The following is a 23,830-nucleotide window of genomic DNA, read 5'->3' as shown; positions in this document are numbered from 1 at the left end:
CTTTCCTATCGCCCTTCACTGTCTCAAAGATCGTGTACAATACGTCTTTGCTTATCTCGTATCTGTACTTATTGCCACCTTTTGTCGACTTTATCTTTTTCTCTTTTTTCTCTTCGGCGTATCTCCATAGCCTGTTCAATGACTTATCCTCTGACTGTGCTTTCTTAAGCAACTCAACCGTTATTTCATCTTCTTTAATTACAGGTACCTTAAGTGGCGTCATAGGCTTCTTCTCTGGTTGTGCCCTTGTGACTACAGCAGCTACATTTGTGTCCACTAAAATCACGACCAACCCGTTTGTCATCCGGTTTATCTAGCACGCCACTAATGTTGCCTAATACCAAATCACAAATTACGGTTTCTAAAACTATGGCCTCTATTTCACCACTGAAGTATGGTGTGTCAATGTTGATTTTTGCCACAGGGACTAATCTCCGTCAATTGCTATCATTACGCAGTTTTTCTTCAACATTTGATCTGTAACAAACTTCTTTCTAACAACTGCTAACTCACACTCTGTGTCTTTAAGTACTTTAACTTCTTGGTCTCCGACATAACTTTGTTTCAAGTCTAACTGCCTTTCACCTTCTAATGATTCAATAGTACAACTACTAGTAACTACTGGAACTGAATTCCCATTAGCTAGCTTGAGCTTCCCCTTTTCTATGCAACCTTCGTATGAGCTTTGCGGAGGAAGTGGCATGCACATGCCCGATATTTTCTCATTACCTGGTCTACCATCACGCTTACCGTATTTTCCGGACAATAGGCCGCGGCCTATACGTTTAAAAAAGTGAAATTTTCAGGGGTGCGGCCTATGCATCCAAGCGGCCTATATTTATTTTTTCTAAATGGGCCTTTCAGGCGGCCTATGCAACTGTTTTAGTTTTTCACTTGCATTTTGAAAGCCGACCGAATCATGTAAAATGTACAGAATGGACAATTTCGCCGAGAGGGCCTTTGAAAACAGCTCAAGAAACTTACATTCGGACTTAACAGTTCACTGCATTTGATGGATTAGCAAGTGTGAATACAACCAATTTCAATCACTATTTATCGAGGACAGTCTTTATACGACATAGTCATGTCCGCCGCATAGTGGTGTATAGACTGCGGCCAATATGCCGGAGCAGCCTATACGTTAAATTTTATTTATGATATAGTTAAAATATACGGCAAAGCAACTGCTTCAGGGTAACGTGTAGCATAATCAACTACTGTCAAGATGTAACGGTTTCCCTTTTTTGAAACAGGCGAAATTGGCCCAATCAAATCAACAGCAACCCGTTAAAATGGCGCATCGATGATTGGCATCTCACCAAGAGGTACCTTCTGAACTTTACCCTTCGGTACTGTTTTCTGACAAATATCACATGAACGACAAAACCTTGTGACGTCGCTCGATATTCCTGGCCAATGAAAGCTTGACTGTATTCTGTCCACAGTCTTGCGAACTGTAAGATGTCCACCCACTATAGATTCATGTGCTAAAGACATAACACGCTTCTGGTATATCTTCGGGACCACTATCTGCTTGGTTTCTACTTTCCTATCGCCCTTCACAGTCTCAAAGATCGTGTACAATACGTCTTTGCTTATCTCGTATCTGTACTTATTGCCACCTTTTGTCGACTTTATCTTTTTCTCTTTTTTCTCTTCGGCGTATCTCCATAGCCTGTTCAATGACTTATCCTCTGACTGTGCTTTCTTAAGCAACTCAACCGTTATTTCATCTTCTTTAATTACAGGTACCTTAAGTGGCGTCATAGGCTTCTTCTCTGGTTGTGCCCTTGTGACTACAGCAGCTACATTTGTGTCCACTAAAATCACGACCAACCCGTTTGTCATCCGGTTTATCTAGCACGCCACTAATGTTGCCTAATACCAAATCACAAATTACGGTTTCTAAAACTATGGCCTCTATTTCACCACTGAAGTATGGTGTGTCAATGTTGATTTTTGCCACAGGGACTAATCTCCGTCAATTGCTATCATTACGCAGTTTTTCTTCAACATTTGATCTGTAACAAACTTCTTTCTAACAACTGCTAACTCACACTCTGTGTCTTTAAGTACTTTAACTTCTTGGTCTCCGACATAACTTTGTTTCAAGTCTAACTGCCTTTCACCTTCTAATGATTCAATAGTACAACTACTAGTAACTACTGGAACTGAATTCCCATTAGCTAGCTTGAGCTTCCCCTTTTCTATGCAACCTTCGTATGAGCTTTGCGGAGGAAGTGGCATGCACATGCCCGATATTTTCTCATTACCTGGTCTACCATCACGCTTACCGTATTTTCCGGACAATAGGCCGCGGCCTATACGTTTAAAAAAGGGAAATTTTCAGGGGTGCGGCCTATGCATCGAAGCGGCCTATACGTCAATTTATTTTTCTAAATGGGCCTTTCAGGCGGCCTATGCAACTGTTTTAGTTTTTCACTTGCATTTTGAAAGCCGACCGAATCATGTAAAATGTACAGAATGGACAATTTCGCCGAGAGGGCCTTTGAAAACAGCTCAAGAAACTTACATTCGGACTTAACAGTTCACTGCATTTGATGGATTAGCAAGTGTGAATACAACCAATTTCAATCACTATTTATCGAGGACAGTCTTTATACGACATAGTCATGTCCGCCGCATAGTGGTGTATAGACTGCGGCCAATATGCCGGAGCAGCCTATACGTTAAATTTTATTTATGATATAGTTAAAATACATGGCTGCGGCCAATACGGCGCAGCGGCCTATTGTCCGGAAAATACGGTATTTTCTGCCGGCCCCATGCGCCAATTCTTTGGTGACGGATCACGCCTATCACGGTAACTACCACCATTTTGACCTCTGTACACCATCCCAGCTGCACCATATAGTTTTCTGTTTTGATCACGGCAATCTTTCGCAATGTGACCATCTCTGTTGCAAATAAAACATGTGACTTTCTTATGCACTGCCTTATCATAGGACGGGGGCTTTGGGCTTGGCGACTGACCTGGGTGTGGTGTGAATTTATTGGAGTTATTATTAGATTTGGGATTCTTACTGTACGTAATCGTACCACCGTGAGCTTCTATGTACTGCTCTGCCAGAGTAATGACGTCATTGCGGCTTTAAGGTTTCCTTTCTTTAAGGAAAAGCGCTAAGTCTGGTGAACAGGTTCTAGTAAACTGCTCTCTAATAATTAAGTCTTTCAACTTGTCGTAAGTATCTGTGGCCTCCACCATTTCCGTCCATCTGCTGAAGTATCTATTAAGACGAGCCATGAACTGAAATACCGTTTCCCCTTGCTCTGGTTTACCTTCTCTAAATTTAGCCCGAAAACCTTCTTCCGTAAGCTGGTATCTTTTAAGAACGGCTGTTTTTAATGCCTGATAGTCTGCCGCTTGTTCCGGGGGCATACTAGTGTACACTTCAAGACCCTTCCCGGTTAACAAAGAACTCAAGCTTATAGCCCAAGTATCTTCTTTCCACTCCTGGCTACGTGCAAATCTTTCAAACCGTTCAAGCTAAGCATCCATGTCGTCTTTATTCTCTTCAAATCTTGGAAGGTTTGGCCTAAGACCTCTGCTATGCGGTGCCTCAACAGAAGGCTTGATATCGGCTGACGCCCCTGCTTCAATTTTCAGTCGCATAAGTTCGATTTCTTGCTCTCTGAGTTTGAGCTCTATATGCTTCTGCTTCTCGGCCTCGTCTGCCATGTACTTGCATTTTTCAAGCTCGAATAAACGTTTCTTATCCTCTGTTTCAGCATCTATGCGCCGACGTTCCTGGTCGCGCCGTTCCCTGCGTTCGTCACTCTCAATACACTCGGCTTCTTTCTTCTGCACGTATTCAAGTAAGGCATCTTCCTTTAAGCCTAATCTCTTGCCATATGAAACCCATTTATCATAATCCATCATTAAAATTTCAGTATTCAACTAATACCATTCAATTGAAAAACACTATGTTGAACGCTGTTTGAACACTTTTTTAGTACTTCAAAACACCGTTAAATAACACAGTATTTTAACATGCATTCAAACAATATTTCGCTAGCTATTTGCCAATTTGGTAAAGATCTCAACCGAGTCCCTAGTTTGTCAGGATTTGATGGTGGCCGGTGCGAGGCGTTACCAACGGTTAGGGAGGTAGTGTGCACCGCCTGACATGGCTAATCTTTACCTTGGAAACTAGCATTTAATTGTTTCCTTATCTACTTTCATGTGTGTATTTTTAGCTCACCAGAGCACAAAGAGCTCAGGGTGAGCTATTGTGATCGCTCACCGTCTGGCGTCCGTCCGTCCGTCCACACTTTCCTTTAAACAACATCTCCTCCTAAAACCAACAGGCCAATTTTGATGAAACTTCACAGGGATGTTCCTTGGATGGTCTTCTTTAAAAATCGTTCAAAGAATTGAATTCCATGCAGAACTCTGGATGCCATGGCAACAGAAATGAAAAACTTTAAAAATCTTCTTCTCAAAAACCAGAAGCCTAGAGCTTAGATATTTGGTGTGAAGCATTGCCTAGTGGACCTCTACCAAATTTGTTCGAATCATGACCCCGGGGTCAAAATTGACCCCGCCCTAGGGGTCACTTGATTTTACATAGGAAAATCTTAAAAAATCTTCTTCTCAAAAACCAGAAGCCCTAGAGCTTTGATATTTGACATGTAGCATTGCCTAGAGGACCTCTACTAAAGTTGTTCAAATCATGACCCCGGGATCAAAACTGACCCCGCCCCAGGGACACTTGATTTTACATAGGAAAAGCTTCAAAAATTTCCTAAAAATAAACAGAAGCCCTAGAGCTTAGATATTTGGTGTGAAGCATTGTCTAATGGACCTCTACCAAATTTGTTCAAATCATGACCCGGGGTCAAAATTGACCCCGCCCTAGGGGTCACTTGATTTTACGTAGGAAAATCTTAAAAAATCTTCTTCTCAAAAACCAGAAGCCCTAGAGCTTAGATATTTGACATGTAGCATTGCCTAGAGGACCTCTACTGAAGTTGTACAAATCATGACCCCGGGGTCAAAATTGACCCCTCCCCAGGGGTCACTTGATTTTACGTAGGAAAATCTTCAAAATTTTTCTAAAAATAAACTGAAGGCCTAGAGCTTAGATATTCCACGTGTAGCATTGCCTAGTAGACCTCTTCAAAATTTGTTCAAATCATGACCCCCTACAAATATAACTAAATTTGCACCGCTTTTCGTCAAGCTTTATCACATTAACGCAGGTATATATGATATACAAAATATCGCAAGTATTTCAATACTAATGCTCGGCCAGCACAAGCTTTAACCAACAACCATTCAAAACCAAACAATTAATCTGCAAAACTCAGAGCAAAATATATATTCAAACAATACACCACCAAACTGCTGAAAATCAATTTATACACCTCTAAAACTCAAAAGAACCCATCAACACACAAATTCAAACAACCAACTAAATCATAAACTTCAAATTCACAAAAGAACTAACAATTCCAACCGTCAACAACCAAGTATCAACTTCAAAACAAAACCACAAATAAACAACCAAACAACCAAAATATTCGCCGAGCAAATCAACAATTATGTACAATAAAATGTACGCCACCAATCTCCAACAAATAAATCAAGAAACAAATCTTTCCATCAAAAATCGAGCCACCAATTAACGCTAAACAACGTTAAAAATACTGCATGTATAACATGCGTCTTTCTCTCGCTAAAGCGCGACCAAAACTGATAAACTCTCATAAAATTGTGTAAAATTCCATGTACCTGACAACACCTAATTATTTTGCCCACTCTTACTCTCTCTCACTGCAGTGATTATTTTATCAATTAGGTTTAACAAGCCGTAGATAAGCCGTTTAAGCTAGCATACAGTATAAATTTGCAACTTACGGTTTAACGCCGTTTTGCTACAAGCAGGCCTAAGACCACAGTTATTTTTACTATATGTTCTATATAGGCACTGGTCACTAGAGCAATTTTGCATGCATTCCAACCCCTATAAAAATACCTGAACTCAACAGAACTATTCAAGAGAAAAAAATCCAGCCACAGTAAACATTGGGTTGACCAGCTCTTTTTTCCACCATTTTGAACCAAATCACATGCGTATGAAGAATACATCTCTAGATGGCCGCAAACAGGCAAAACAGGCCCTATCAAAAAGTCATGTTATGTATATTCTGACATTTTCATTCTGTCAACTTGTACATGTACCTACTATTTCATATCTCCTCTATTAAATCATGCCATTTATTGCAGGTCTTTCACTCAAAAATTAATTCACCAATATTCACCATCAAACAGAGGAACTATTTTCCGCGTAACCACTTCCGTATTGTGGACAACCAAGGGCAAATGACTGTGGTCTTTTGCCAGCAACAACGAATTATTCTGACAGTTTAACTACTATAAATGTCCTTATGTAAAACGTAAATATATTGTAGGCGTTAAACGACGATGGCATCATAGACCACCTAGTATGCTGGACTAAAACGTACATGGAGAAATCCTCTGATGATTCCTTTCGTAGATTTCTTTAACTCAGGTTTACAGGGAAGTATGATCAATTTTTATAGGAGAATCTGCACTATAATATAGTTTACGTTTTAAAGTTGTTGTATCATTAGAAACAACATTCTTAAGATTGCATTATGTAACAGATTTTTTTCTATTGATTTTGCGTTCTGACCACATTGTTGGGGCGTTAAGCCGATCTGACACACTCATACAGAAAACAATAGTATATAGATATATATAATTATGTTATTTGACTATGTAAGTGATAGAGTATTAGACTATTTCTATTTTTAATCGAGCATACTGTGCCGTTTAACAGAAAATTGCTCACTTAATATCGTAATTTAGTCATTTTCGTCATTTTCTGATATTTATGGATATTTGTCATTTTAAGCATAGTTAATTCCATCTTATTTTTCATAAAAGTGTTTTAACTGCTAGAATAAACATTACCTTCACTAAATATATCAGTTTTACAATCATAACGTAGTTTTCAAAGACGTTGTCACCTGTAACTATTCAGCAGTCATACATTTTCTGCCTTTCTTATTTTCTCTTTAGCCGGCATATTTATGACGTCATAACTTTTTGCAGTCGCATGTCTGGAAAGAGATACATGGGAAATTACGATAACTCTCTTCAATCTACAATGTGGTAGAGGTCTCTATATTTCTCAATATTTTTCTCACGGCGGCCCATATTCCCACAAATCGACGTGTACTATATGAAATACCACATTTTGAGACAACTTTATTTTCAAATATATGCTTAATAACGACTTGTACATTTGATGCAAATTCAAATGCAAGGACAGTGTGTCATTTGATTGATGTTTGGTTTTTGTTTTAACGTATAAAATGTCACATAACAATGTAACACGTTAAAGAACAACGTAGTTTTCAGAAGTTGCTTATTTTTATTTCTTTACAAATGGCATTCATTTTTAAAAGGGGGCAGCATTTTCAAAATATTTAAGTATCCATCGTACGGGACAGTACGGCAGAACATGTAATGTAGATTGTTTGTAAAGATGTTGTTATCAAATAGTTCTGTATTTTGATGATATACTCCTAAACCTTAATTGCTTTTCTAACAACTTCTGAAACCTTCATTACAAAAGTCGAAACTACAAAACTAAGTTGATGAAAGTTGAAACTACGATGGTGAAAATCGAAATTACTATGCCGAAAACTCGAAATGACTATAGTGAAAATCGGAATCACGCAACAATGAATATGAAAACTTGACATAAGTTCGCGTTTTCATCATCATGACTTTTATGTTTTCATCATCGTCATTTCGAATATTGACTTTCACCTTAATGCACGTGTTTCAATTCTGAGGTTTTAATAAGTGCTTTTAAGCAGGAAGAATTTACATTATAAAACACAGAATGGTTAGACTTTCTATTCAAAAAGGGCTCAATTCGTGGGACTTGTCGAGGGCAACACTTTATCTTGGGTAGTTCTAGCTCTCGCTAGTTTTTTTTTTTATTTTATGAAAAACTTCACTTGAAATACGGAAGGGTATCTAGTAACTATCTAATGGTATACAGTTATTGAATGACTTGCAGGTCAATAGTCAAAATTATTGCCCGAGGTCTGAAGGACCGCATGCCAGTAGTGTAGACCATTGACCGACAATTTGTTCTATAAGTAGTTTACTACATGACATCAGAAATTAATGTTCACAGTTTTATTTCTAACGTTTTGACTTATTTGTCCAGTAAACCTGTGCTGAATACAAACCTGTCATATAGCACACGTTATGGAATGTCGATTTATTTAAGGCGTCTTGTAATAATGAACATTTTCTGTAATGCAAATAAAGTATTTAACGCAAAAACTATTTTTCCACCTCACCGACGACAGTCTTAATATCAAGTTTTAATAATACTCAGCTTAAATGACAAACTATTTTATTTTGTTTTACATCTTATAACAAAAGCTTTTATGTAGGCAAACAGAAGTTTGCAACTGGCGCATGTAGGTACACATACCCGTATATCTAGATGAACTTGTACTTTGCTTTCCACAAATTTACGGAACGTTTTATACTGGGTATCACACGTTCCCCGTGTCTTAATCCAGTAAAAAAATCACTTGTAGGATGATTAATGACAGTAAGTGAGGGCGGTTGGGTCAAGAAACTACGTACAGCATTTCTGTATGTCACAAAATGCCGCTTGAAATAATTAAAATCTGTCTGATAGTATGTGTAATCTCTGTCAAGCCGTTTTTATTTTCTTTCCGCTCAGGACGGACATACTAGATGTAACATTTTCGCTACAAATATGCTCAAATACCACGAAAAATATAATTGGTATCATTAGGTTTGGCAGAATAACGATGTTTTGCTGTTTTTGCTAAAATTCGTCCGTTCAAAAACGAGATAAATGAATGTCTACTTTTATCATTGGAGATTGTAAACTGATTTACATAATAAAGTAAAAGTAAAGTGTTTGTTTATTATAGTGTCACCCCTACTGAAAGGGCCAGCCAAATTGGCTTATGAGACACCAACATACATTGAACAGCATTACTTACCGATTCCTATTTTTAATGTCAGGCACCAGGCAAGTAGGTAATCTGTAACCATTATTTAACTAGCTGGCGGCTCACCAACCGGTCTCTCTTCAGTAACAAGTCCCGCCTCTGACAAGGCTCGAACCTTCGACCTCCCGATTGCGGGACAGGTGCCTTATCCATTAGGCCACCGCAGCTCGAATGTTTTGATTTCTAAATATGTTGACCTGTCAGTAGCAGCATGTTTTTCTAAATGCACCATGATTTCAAAATTTTCACTTGTTGTAAACTTACCTAGCCTTATCGTAAATGATTGTTAAACTGATATTTTATTAGAAAAAAAAAATAAGTTCATCTGCATCATCCACTGCATAATATTTAAAATGCAATTACATCAATAAAAAAAAAACAAGAAAAAAAAAACATCCACTTAAATAATTAGATGTTGTACGTTTGCTTTTGAAAAACACACGAAAGGTTCGGATCAAATGCTATAGTTTTAAGGATGAATTCGTTTATTCTTGATCTGAAACGGACTAAAGAAACAATTTTATAACAATGAAGAGACTGATATTAATAAAATGCATATCATAGTTTCAAAGCTTTACTGACAACTGATACCAGTATGACAGTTTTATAATTTTAAGTTATGACATCGCTTATGTATCGAATACTTTCAAGTCATATTTTGATAAACAGCAAGCATTGACATTTTTGATATTTAAGGTTTAGCAATATATCACAAAACCGCAGAAATGTTTAGTAAACAAACAACATCGTTACAAACAACCTTTCTGCCCAATACATTTTTACCGTTAGATACTTATATCATATATTCATAAAGAGTTGTCCCCCTTTAAAAAAGAATGCCATTTGTAAAAGTAAACATTTGTGAAAAACGATGTTTAACTTGGTTATGTAAAATTTAAGCACTGGGACATTGTTGCAAATACATCAAAACGAAGACATGTAACAGTTTTTAAAAAATGGCGAGTTTTTAAAGGCGTTGAACTTTCCAGAAGTGTGGCCCCTTCATGCAATCCATTTTCGGAATTCAGTGCATATATGAGTAACTAGAATACTACAGATATTTTTATATTCTGTTTAATTTTCATGTGAAACAACTTTTTCTTTCTATGATTGGTGATGTTCGAACTTTTTTCTCCTAAACATGGACCTAAGTCTTAACTTAATGAGTGCTCATTTTTATCCTTCTTGCATTTAGTAGTGTTCTTGTTTTGAAAAAAGTGAAAACATACTTAAAATGTCTCGGTATCAAACTACCTATTTAATATGAACAAATTGCAGACAATACTTGTATGAATATTGATGTACTTCGATAAATAAATACTATTGGAGTCATAAAAAACGAAAGGTAAGTATGGGCTTCATGGAAGCACACAGCCTGAGCCACACATAGCAAAAATAGGCCAACCACAAGTAGAAACTGCAGTGAAAAGATATATCAGACGAGTTGCTTCAAGTACATATGATATATATTATTATTATATTGTTATATATATTATTTACTTATTTATTTATCATATATCTTACTATAACTAGTAACAAAAGTCCTATAACCCAGGTAAAATGACCGGAATCCGGCATTATAACCGGAAGCGGACATTATAACCGGTTACTGACTCGCTATGAATGGGTGGTGTCATTTTTGACGTCATTTTACCATGTGTCATCGCGATAAAAGGTTCGTTAACATCGATATTTTATATGATTAACTGATTCAAGCAATCGAGTAATCTTTATTATGTTTAAGAAATAATATATCTCATCCAGTGCTTTGTCGTTGAATAAAATCATTGTTTGGAGTTCAGATGCGAAGGAATTATATCACGAGGGCGCAGGTATATAATACACAAGTCATTAGACAACAAAGACGTTCCTTCCGTGGTTTTTAGCACTTCCAAACTGACACTTGGACTATCGTGCAATATAGGTTTGTTCGTGTCAGTAACCACTTCAGGCCCGCCATTGCCGTTTAATATGTCAACTGTTCTAAATTTAATTATATCCCTTAATGCAAACTATCTCTATAAATTCAGTGTATCCTTGAGATTCAGTTACTTTTAAGAGGAAAATAGAGTTTTTCTGGTTTCAATCAGTAAAAAAGACTAAAATATCACTGCCACTGAGATTTGAGTATATATGCGTACGAATTGTTAGTACTATTTTCGGGTTAGTGGACTTGCTGTGGAATGTGAAGGCTCGTCCGTTTGTACTGTTAGGCGCTTTGCCAAGTGCAAACAAGGCAATTCAAGTGCTGTTAATACATGATTTCCGGTCTCGGTCACAAACATTCCCGCGGGCTTCTGCAGACGTTAATACACAAAAAACCTACATATCTCTACATAAATTCTGTCTACTTACATACATATATGTATGTATGTATGTATGTATGTATGTATGTATGTATTAGAAACCATATCGATCACTTAGCGTGCAGTGCTGTTAAAGGCATTGCTGCGATCTGTCTGCGTTTCTTTCCCTAAACAAAACATAAATCTCTTTATTAGCTGTATAAAAAGAAGTGGAAATGACAATAACCTTACCTCTTGAAAAACAATATTTACCTCGCACCGAATACGGAAATATAACTGGTTGTGGGACTACATTGTACTTCCTTTACTTGTGACGTCAAATATTCTTTCAGAAATAACATATTGATCGTCGTTTTAAACGCGTGTTTTAGAATAATAGTAATAATAGTAATGATGATGGTGATGATGATGATGATGATAACAATAAATAAATCTTAATTTAATGAAGGTAACTTACAGGTGCACATAGCATGAAAATTTATTTTCAGCATGACTTTCAGTAAAACAGCAACAGTATACATGTATATGTAAATAACAATTAGAAATTCACAGATCATTTTGCACTAATCAGAACAAAAACAATATTGCGTTCAATACGACAGACATTCGCATTTATCAATAGGGAGAGAAAAAAAAAACAACAGCAATAAGAAAACAGCGTCAGTATAACTCCTTAATTTGTTGGTGAAAAAAATCTCTTTTGGCTAAACGAAACTGGAAAACAAAATTTTCTACCGTTCGGGGCGACAGCGCCTCTTTCCTACCAAAGAGGTAACCAAAGAATACTGGTATGTGTGGTTGTGTCATTTTCAGCTACATTGAGCTTATAAATAAGGAAACAAAAGAAATAAACAAATAAAGTCAGTTGGGTATTTGATGTCCAGAGAATTATACAATTTAAAAAACAATATTTTTATGATTTTGTTTTCTCAGAATCGAACCTTCATACCAATCACTGCGAAAGTTCACACGTCATGTAAAATTTTGTTTGTCTATCTATCTTTTTTAAAGTCTATCATATTCTCATTAATTTTTTTTATAAGTTTGTTTTTATTATCTTTTAAATGTCATCAACTTAATTTGAAATAATAAAACAGGGCTCATTTGTATGCTAGACTCGTTTCTGTGGTTATATAAACCGACTGGACCCCTTCTCCGCAAACATTGGACCTTGCCTGAGTAAGGAAAGAGGTAAGTTTCATCAATTGTGTTTATTAAATAACGTTTTGAAAAAGAAATTTATTTTTAAAAAATAACACAAATTTAGTTTGAGCAGAAGTATGGACAATATTAACATTTCTGAATCAGAACAATTCCTGTTTATTTAAAGTAAGTATTGTCTTGACATGAAATAAAAATTCATAGTACGTGATTACCAAATGATTAATTACTAAAAAATAATAGAATAAAAAAAGTCTTTGATAGGATTATATTCATGATTTGATAACTGGTCAGAATTTTGGATTTACATGGTTAGTCCAGGTTTTATCTCTTATCAAAGCGTTCTAATTTTTTGAAAAAGTATGCTGTTTCATGACTTGTTTTTCCTATTTTCTTCAAAATAATTAAAAATAATTAATGTTTTATTAACTGTTCAAGCTGGCAGACAAATGAGTATTCTATACAATATAATCGTATTCAATTCTTTTAAAATACTAAAGAGAAATAGAACATCTTAGCAGTTTAAGCGGGAGTTTTTTACACGGTAAAACACTAAGCATTGTGACTGTCTTTTAAAACTAAGCAACAACAAGTTATTTAAAGGATCTGTTCACAGATTTTCTTACTCGGATTAAATGATATGTACTAATATTTATCTAAATAGAAAAGTTTTGCCTTTTGATGTTCAAACAACAGTCTTCCCTTACCTTGATTGTCACCTCTAAGCAGGAAAGCAAAATAGTTTCAAATGCATAAATTAATAGAAATTCAGATATGCTTCCTTGGCGTATAAACTAGATAAAAAATCATGTTTCGTAGTTTAAGGTTCTCGTACTGGAAGATTAGGAACCAAGACCTGCCTTTCAAGACAAATTTCCAAGGTTTTATTACTTATCTGAATTCAGTACTCTGACCTCTGTTATGGACTATTTTATTAACTATGTTTCTTCGAATATTGTCAGATTGATTAAAAATATTGAATTTCTCAAATTGTAGATTAACTTTATTGCTTTAAAGCATTAATATGAAAAGAAATTATTTTGTATTTAAGTAATTGTCTGTCATTTACAAAGATGAAAAATATATAAAAATCGGACCACTACTAAAGTATTGGAAAAGATAGGGCGACCAAGGAATCAGTCATTTTAGTGTTTTCAGTACTTTCTTCAGTTTATGATCTAAAGCATAGTAATTTCTTTCGTTCTTCTTGAAACAGATAGAGATTTTTTTCTACATAGGAAAATATATGAAATAAATATCTGAACAAAAAGAACTTATGCAAGTCTGTTTTATGTTGTCATGTCTTTGTTTTGAGTCATATAGTGAGGAAATGTCTGGATAACAACAATATATTTCAACGTTTTCCTTCATTAATCAAATATAATAAATAGTAACAAAGAACACCAATTTATCGAAAAAGCAAATATTCTTCTCACAATTGATAATCGAATTTTAGTTATACGATAAAAAAGACTCAGCTAGATAGAGCTTGTTTGTTTTGTACCTAAGATAAACTTTTCTTTCTTCTAGCAATTTAATTCGGAGCGAGACCATTCGCTTCAGTATTGCATTTGTTGTTCATTCATTCATAATTACTTTGACCTTACACAAAAACGATTATAATTATATATTGTTATTCGATAAATAAACACGAAGAACAAATGTTGTAAACATAATTTAACATTTACAGCTATTTCAAAATTTGGAAATGTAGAAATATTCCTCCGTTCAAGGGCATAAATCTTTAAGGTAGTGTTGAACACTTAATTAAATAGTTACATCTTCTCAATTTTTTTATAGGACTCGTATTTTGAATTTTAAAGTATTATTAAACTGTTTAACAGTTAATTCTTTCATTCTGTCTGCGGTTTTGTATTTTCAATATACGTATTAATGTAAGTATACGGAGTCACTTCTCAGCTAAATCTTTTTCTGAATAGTGAAATATGAGGTAAGTAAAAAGTATTATATTATCTTGTGTCAAGCCTCTATCGTTTACTAGCACATCCTAACATAATTATTTATTCCGTGTTTAATGTAGTCTAGACCATAATTATACTGCTATTTTTTCATTTTTTTTATATGTTTGAGAGACACTAAGTTTTTTAAATTGGAAAACACTTACATTTCTTAGTAGTTGTAAAAATGTAGAACTTGTTCTTATTCTTTCTATGCGTAGTTATTTCTTTTTTAATGTGTGGAGTAAGGGTTTTGTTAAAACTACTTTAATCACATAGAATAGCTAAAGTTTGATTAAAATAGCAAACTAACATATCTGTATTTTATATATACTGACTTTTGTTTGTATTTCACAGAGTTCCTGTTTTGATAGTATGATTCTCACCTACATATTTGCTTGTTTTCAGACTTAAAACTGGCGAGTAAATAATTTTAAAAACCGAGTACGAATAATGTGACCCGAGTCCTACTTATCATTGTTTCTTGTTTTCTTTCCAACAGACTGTTGTTAATAATAGGAGGTGCGTCTTACTCTACAATCTATCTTTAATGTAATAGGATGTTTTTTTATTCCTCTTGCAGCAGCATAAAGGCAACATTTTCTTGCAAGATATTGTTAAAACTCGAGAACATAATTTAGAAAAAAACATCGATGACATTGTGCCAGAATTGTGTAGGAAGTGAAAAAGTGTTTTCCATTAAGTTGACATTATCATAGATATATTCAAAGTAAAAAACGATCCTACTACAACCAATGAGGAACTTTACTAGAATGATGTTTTAAATAAACCTGGATCGTGCATTATACAGCCTCAATTCTCGAACACCTTTGCAATGAAGAATAGGGTGGATCAAACTGTTATGTATATGCAGTTTTTCTTTTCACACACAGCCGACTATGAAGATCCTGTTCGTTCTTTGTCTCCTGGTAGCGGCCTGTGCTGCCTACTGGCACGGATGCAAAGGTAAACATTGTCGTCGCTATGGTGGCTACGGTGGATATAGAGGCTACGGCGGCTACGGTGGATATGAAGGCTATGGCGGCTACGGTGGATATGGAGGCCATGGCGGGTACGGAGGTTACGGTGGTTATCGTGGCATCGGAGGCTATGGTGGTGGATACGGAGGCTATGGTGGATATGGAATGTATGGTGGTGGATACGGAGGCTATGGTGGCTTTGGTGGCGGCTATAGAAGGTACCATAAAAAACCATGCAAGTGGTGTTATAGAGGTTATGGAGGATACGGCGGATATGGTGGTTATGGTGGCTACGGAGGTTATGGAAGTGGCGGTTATGGAGGCTACAGAGGTTATGGCGGATATGGAGGATACGGCGGCTATGGAGGCTATGGTGGTTATGGAGGGTACGGTGGCTATGGAGGCGGCTATGGTGGATATAGAGGTTATGGCGGCTACGGACGTAAGTCTTCTTACTCAGTTTGATATTCAACATTTTCAGATGACACGAACATAACACTTGAAAGTATGATATTATCAGTATTGAGAATGATGCTCATTGTACCTACACTTCTGAAATATGTGTAAAACTTTTTTTATATATCGTAAGATACTTTCACTGGATGCAAGTGCAGATGGGAATATCGAGGATAACTGTTTGGTCAGTAACTCTGCTGCGTGACCGATTGAACAGTTACGGATATTCCTATCTGCACCTATAGCCAATGTAAGAACATCTTCTTGCATGCCATTTTCAACAAATAGTAGTAATAATAAAGTTAAACAAACGACTTTCTAATAGCACTTTTTCTAACATTAGCATATCAAACAAAGCGCAAGAACTTTACTTAGTAAACAGGAAGCACGTCCTGACGTTACAAAGACAAAAACAACGTTATTGCTCCGGTGTTGCTTCATCATCTGCAGTGAAACGTTATATTTTTCCCTAAAACAACGTTTAATAAATCGAGAAATTTCTCATAAGGAACAAAAAGGAACTCGATGTTCCTGGTTTTTATTCGGTTTTACGAAAAGCAACACTGCGCGAAACTCCTACATAGATGTAGTTCGTCATGCACCATTTAGAGCACGTGAGTAATCGCTCAGCCCGCTGACACCAGAACAGAAAGAAAATGCAACTGTACATGTTATAACCTATCCCCTAGGTATACTATGGTCGTGACGGGAAATGCACTAACCCATTTCAATCGTACATCTCTCACATAAAACGCGCAGCTCGGTGAATGGGTACCAAGCATATTGAACAAGCGGCAATTTATCTTCCATCTTGCACAAGTCACATTATCTCAATATTTCATATTGCAGAGATACTTCATATATTTTATGCTTTCGTCAACGTTACAAAAAAAACTTGCGTGAACTTCCCTGATGAACATCCGGTCTAGAGGTCACAGCAGTGTGCACATGTTAGGCGAAATGTAAACAAACAAAAACAGAATGCAAAATATTCACAGTTTTACGATAAAATTCGAAATGATGAATGATATCCATTTTAGAAATGATTTTGAATTTGAAGACATACATTGGTATACATCTGCACTGTTTATTTAACTCATATTGTATATTTATGCTGTATATAAACATTTTAGCCCATACGTGTAGTTAAACGACAACTGACATACATTTTCACATCATCCAATCAGTATAGTTTTGTAATCTAGACCGGAAGTTCACCAGGGTAGTTCGAACAAGTTTTTCTGCAACGTTGCAAAAAGCTATTAACTACGCGTTGTTTCTCTAAGTTAAGAAACATTGAGGAAACGTGACCAGTACACAATGGAAGATAAATTAACGCTTGTTCAATATCCATAGCACACATTTACGGAACTGTGCGTTTTAGGTATGAAATATGCGATTGAAATGGGTTAGTATATTTTCCAGTTTATGAGTCCATGGTTCTTATAGTATACCTAGGGGTAGTGTATAACATGTACATTTGCATTTTCTTTCTGTTCTGGTGCCAGTGGTTTAACCCGGGATGTAAGTTTCCAGCATCGGTAAAATTACCGGAAACCCCAGATCGGTATGCAAGAAATGATGTTCCTGTGACCTTTAGACCTTTACCCATGATTAGCGGCTTTGATCAAATAAAAAGTGTTCGGCGGTCTGTACCTGGACTTTATTATAAACTGAAGAAAATATTTTAATTCAAAAATAGAGATATAAGTAGCCTGACTTAATCCATACATGATAACGATCAATATGGAGTTTTATTAAATACCTACTACAGTTTAACGTTCCATGCGTCAGAAAGTATATCGTTTTAAACGGGTTTTTCGACCATATTTGCCTTAATAAAATTATTGTCCATTTTGGCGGATATTACATTACAAATAGGTATACGCCGCATGGGATCCAGGCCTGGCAAAAGATATAATTCGAGCAGAATGCAAAGTTGAATGTCGAGGTACTATTTAAAAACCCTAGTATTATATTTCTTTTAATCATATCCAAATGTCATCAAATAGCAAATGTGTCAATTAAACTATTTCAGTACTTCTCCCAGTTAAAAGACAGTTCACCAAGTTTCCTTTGAACATTTCAGGTAGCTACAAATGGCCAAAGAAGGGTTAATACAAAGACCATGAGATCAGAAAACTTGGAGTGCCTTTGACCGAATCAGATTTAGGACAACGCATTACATACACAAACTGATAGAATTACAAAACTATTAAATCTTGCAAGTTACAATTCTCTGTGTTGTATTTTAACTACGTAGCAATAGTATATCACAGCAACAGTCCAAATGATTTCGGCTTTAAGAATGGGAATTCCATAATGGTTTTCTATCATTGCCTCATCAACAAGTTCTTTTACATAGTCTTGATTATCAAGATCTTTTTAAGTTTTTGTATGGTTTTACTTTACACTAACACAACTTTCTTTTAAGAAATATGATTTGTATCGAACCATACGCCGTGATTAGAAAAAACACTCGCATCCACTCTGACAACTTTGTGGCTTCGACAAAAAGTTATGATATTTGATAGTTGTAAACAAATGACAATGACTTTTGGCCTTAATTAGCAGTTTTTTTTCTAATTTTCATTAAGTACTAGATTAAAAAACTCACTTGTAATGGTAACATTAGGGGCTCTGTGGCCGAGTTGTTAAAGAAGCTGACTTCAAATCACTTGCCCATCACTGTTCTTGGTTCCAAAGCTCGCTTAGGGTATATTCTTTCGTGGGCGGAAGCCACCCAACTGGCTTGCGTAAGATCGGAGGCTCTACCCATGTCCCCACTTGTGCCTGAAGCAATACTCGAAGTGGCAACTACATGAAAATCCAGAATGTTCCCATTTGACCTTTAATTACGTCGTTGTGACGTAAAACCCACACAAAGAAACAAAATAGACGGTAACATTTGGATCTTAAAAGTGACGGCGGTCCTGATTATTTGACATATATGTAGTGAACCTGTTTTATTTTTCATGAACAAGTGTCGTATTCCCATAAACCGTAAAAGACCCAGCTGCAGATAGTCAACTAAGTGTTGATAAATCAATTCAGTTTATGTGTTAATGTGATTGAAAAGATTTTGATGGTTTAATTAGGAATTATATATAAAGAAGACTGAGATTGATTAGATTAAATCGCATTTAATAGTATAAAGCATGCACAAGGAAAGCAATTTTTCAAACATCAGTGCAAACCAGTCCAACAAAATTGATCACATCACGTTACCTAACTTCTCGACCAGTCACGTTGCAAGTCGTTACATCCGCCAGCATGTTTTGTCAGTTTGTATTGGAAGAAAAATCAAAATGAAAGTTTGGGTCATATTTGGTGCAAGAGACATATATTATTTTAGCTATACAGTCACAAATTAACAAACTAAAACATGAGAAATTGTAGCATGATATATGACATAAGTGTCCATAGCAAATTACCTGAAACTAGACAAGCACTTAAAGTACTGATAGTGGCTGCTATTGGTGCTTATCTATTTGTAAAATACTGGAAAGAAAGTAAAATCTGAGGAATTCTTACTATAAACCAGAATTATCGTTTTTTTTAAACATTCAACTTTGGTTCAAAATTGTTTGTCGTTGTTTACATACACACTAATTTAGTCTTTTGTTGATTGTTTTGGTCCTTTTTTATTATTTACGACAAACCCCTACAACATAACGTACAGTTACTATAAATAAATAAAAAGAAGTGTTTGTTTTCTCGAAATGATTCAGCATTTTAGATTTCTTTCTAATTCTTTTGGACACTGCCTACCATTGGTTATATATACACTAATTTAATTCTTACCAGATAGCTTTGATTTTCATGAGATTTTTGTGAAAAAAAGCACAACAGACATGTACCACAAATGTACCTCAGAATGCCAGTCGTGCAGCCAGTATAAACTTCTAGTAAGTACTTACAATAAAACAAGTATGGGGAATGTCGTTTGCTGATTATGCCTTAAAGACCGCAAATAATGGTACTCCAACCACTTTCGTAATGTGGGTGGATTAACTATATAATTTCAATCAGCATTGTGCTTCTAGAATTTTTTAATATACAGCCGTAGAAGTTTTTTTACAAACAAGAAATAGTTATGAAAAATTAGCAATAAACAATGAGATGGCATTGAAGTTTGAACAAATATTCTAACACGATCCGCAGCAATTGCTATATAAACATATAGCGAAATCGCTTATACATGAATCTACGATAAAATATGATTGGCTGTTACACTGTGTTTGTAACTCTTAACACAGGGTCAACTTACCTTATTTGATTATTCTGTTCATGAATAATTTGCGAGCTGTTAGATAACTAGTTTATGAATACTTCTCAAAATTCTTATAAAAAAGGAACAAATATCTATACAACAGTTTCTAACCATGGGGGTAAGCTGAAGCTGCATTATGATCCGAATGACGTACATACAATTACGCTGGAATTGTAGTACTGTAAAAAAACAAATTATTTGCGTTGTTAGAATCGAAATAATAAATATGTTCCAAATTTCTTAAATAAAATGTATCTACAAATAGGTACAAAATAGACTTTTTATTCAGGGGATTTAGGTCTGTCAGCAGGGACTCCTGATAGTCCCACAAACGTTTGGGTGCAAATCATATACATATGCCACATTATACATCAACAAATAAAAGATACTTTTAATTAGCCACATTGATATCTGCATACAAGGGCTTAAACTTCACACACAAATTACATTACTCTTGCTAAATTGCTAATACAGTTAGTCAATTGATCTAATGTTAGTAAGTAAGTAAGTAAGAGTTTGCTCCAAAGCAAAAACATTTGAGCTGTGCCATGGGAAAACCAACATAGTGGCTTTGCGACCAGCATGGATCCAGACCAGCCTGCGCATCCGCGCAGTCTGGTCAGGATCCGTGCTGTTCGCTAACGGTTTCTCTAGTTGTGGTAGGCTTTAAAAGCGAACAGCGGATGCGCAGGCTGGTCTGGATCCATGATGGTCGCAAACCCACTAAGTTGGTTTTCTCATGGCACGGCTCATTTTGATGTTCGATACATATCTGAGTCTTTATTTGATGTTCTACATAAATCTATATGTCGTAATAATGGATCTTAAGTAAAAGCGTTTGGAAGGTCGATACATATTTCATCGTTAATCAATATATACTAGTAATACAGGAACCAAAGTAAAAGCAATATACCCGAGTCTCTTTTTGATGTTGCCATAGTAACGAATAATAACGTACTGCTTCGATTTAAATTCACAAAATCATGCATGCTACAGTTAATCAGAGCCTATTAGATATGCAAGCAAATATTCTATGGCGAATACCCAGAAAGTTTTGCATTGAAACGAACAGTACTGTCTCACTTAAAAGCATTTGGCTGGGCGATAGATTTGATGGCTTCATTTATAAGAACTGGAACCTAAGTATATGAAAGATTTCGTATTGAATAGACGACAAATATCTGCGTCTTTCTTTGATGAGCTCGTTAGTCTGTTTCATATTGGAACCTATATAAAAATGGTGGTGAAATATAGTTAAAACACCTGGGTTGCCGACAAATGTATGTATCAGGTTTTAGCTAGTTGTCATAACTTAGTTATAATTAAACTTGAAAAATATACAACCTTAAAATAATATAAATAAACTTTCATAAGCTTGAAAAAATAAACGTAGGTGTATAACTGCAGTTTATCTGGGAGCAAAATATACGTTCACTTAAATTACTTACTGTCTCGCTAGCATGTATTTAACAAGAAAATGTTAATCGTTACATTTTTTGTGCGGAACAAAAAGATTGATATGTGGTTAAAGAATTAAAGGACAATGAATGCCTGACAATAAGTCAGTTATATATGAAAACCATCCTCAAGCATTTCATAATACTGAAATGTTTTAAAATCGGACTACTATTGAAAAAGATATGAAAGTTTGAAATTTAAGGAAAGACTGATTATAGAGGCAGTCATTTAAGTGTTGTCATTGACACACTGCTGAATTATTTATTTAGCAAATGACCTCTTAAACAGATTAATTTCATGTGTTTCATGAATGTAAGATGAAAAACATGGTATAATATATATTGTTTATTATAGTCTCATTCATTTACAAACATCAGTAAATACAAATATACAATAGCATCTATATCTGCAAATTGTCATTCTCTTACAGAATTACAAGAGACTTAAAATAAATTCATACTATTGACAATACATGTTTCAGTTAAAACCCTATCTAAAATGGAAGGTTGATGTTTACTAATAAAATACATTAAAAGACTTTATTCAAATAATATTAAAACATTTATCACTGTATCAAACATGTGGTAGACTGATTACTGCACTCATATAAATTAGTGCTAGTCGTACCAAAATTAAGAGTTCCTTTCACTAAAATTACTTATTTATACACTTAAAAAGTATATTATTAAGATATGTATAAAACACCTATCATCTAACACCAGCTATGGATTTCAATTATTAAAACCAGCGCTAATTACACTATACATGTATTTGCATATTTAGTAACACAAGAACACCTAACCATTCTTGTATTTAATTCTACCATCATATTCTTTAAAATACCAGCTTGAGTTATAATACCAATTTTCAATATAATTTGAAGCATATGTAACTAGACTTTCACGCAGATCACCATATAAATGTCAGTTCAACAAAACATGAAGCTCATTTTCCACCTGGTTGGTACAAAAAGGGCAAACCTTTTGATTATCATTTAACCTTTCATATCGTCCGGTTTCTATTCTGATTGGGGCAGTACCAATTCTAAAATTTGCAAACGCAGCTCTATGCGTGCGGGGGAGAAACATTGTACACTATTTCTCGACCAAATATTTCCTCCTTAAATTGTTTATATGTACGCAATTTGTTCCTTCTACTGGGTCCGATGGGATTATTCCTTTACTAAAACAGACATTAAAAAGAACGTGTAAATATGACACAGAAGTATCATTTTTAAAAACTTGATAAGGTAATCCATCAATTCCTGTCGACTTCCCATGTTTTGACATTTGAACAGCTTTTTAACTTCTACAGTGATATTTCTATTCAATACACTATTTTGATTTACATTCTCTAATCTACATGTATTATTGGCAGATACATCAGAACTTAATTCGTTTGTATTATCTGAACAATTTAAAACATCAGAAAAACTATTTTTCCACTTGTCTAAGACTTGGTTTTCATCATTTACAACTGAACCATCTGGAGAAATAATTTCCATAGGAATAGACCTTTTCTTTTGGAAACCTACCCCGATCCTACCAATTGAATTCCAAAAGTTTTGAGGATCTGTTTCTACACTTTTAAGGAGTTCATTCATAAAATACAAAATAAATTACACTTTAAATACTGTTTCTCATTTCTACAAACATCATTCCATCTTAATGTAAGGTCTTCATTCCACCAGCGTTTATCTGTTTTTCTTCTTTTATTAAAAGATGCATAATTTATATTAACGTGTATCTTTTTCAGAGATATTTTACATGGCATCTCATTTCTAATACAATCACAAATACTCTCATAAGCTTTATCTACATCTGCCTGATTTTGCATACTACATTCTAACTGGAATACAGTTTCATGAAGTTTAAGAACAATAGTTGGATCTGTCAAAAATTCATCAGACATTTTCTTAATATCATATTTTGGTACATCATTATCTTGGTAATTATCTATGCTAGGTTCCTGAAATACATGTACACATTTATAGCCTGATAAATCAGTATCACGTATGATCAGGCATTGTGGAACAAGATTAAACGTATTCACCATTTCAGACCATTTTGTTACAGTAAAATTTTCATATAGAGACAACTCATCATGACTAACAAAACAGTAATCCGCCGCTGAGCTACCTTGTGGCCGTAATATCTTTCATCATAGCTGCCATGT

General features: G+C 35.1%; 1 protein-coding gene across 1 annotated transcript; it reads left to right on the top strand.

Annotated features, from left to right (window-relative positions):
- Positions 1–12,463: 12,463 nt before the first annotated feature.
- On the top strand, positions 12,464–18,159 carry LOC123523559 (keratin-associated protein 19-2-like). Its single transcript, XM_045301221.2, has 3 exons — positions 12,464–12,560; positions 15,382–15,910; positions 18,014–18,159. The coding sequence occupies exons 2-3, from the start codon at positions 15,388–15,390 to the stop codon at positions 18,040–18,042; spliced, it is 552 nt and encodes a 183-aa protein (XP_045157156.2). The 5' UTR covers positions 12,464–12,560; positions 15,382–15,387; the 3' UTR covers positions 18,043–18,159.
- The last annotated feature ends 5,671 nt before the right edge of the window (positions 18,160–23,830 follow it).

The sequence above is a fragment of the Mercenaria mercenaria genome, chromosome 3 (genome assembly GCF_021730395.1).
Source record: "Mercenaria mercenaria strain notata chromosome 3, MADL_Memer_1, whole genome shotgun sequence".
Taxonomy (NCBI): domain Eukaryota; kingdom Metazoa; phylum Mollusca; class Bivalvia; order Venerida; family Veneridae; genus Mercenaria; species Mercenaria mercenaria.
This window is presented reverse-complemented; position numbering and strand designations above follow the sequence as displayed.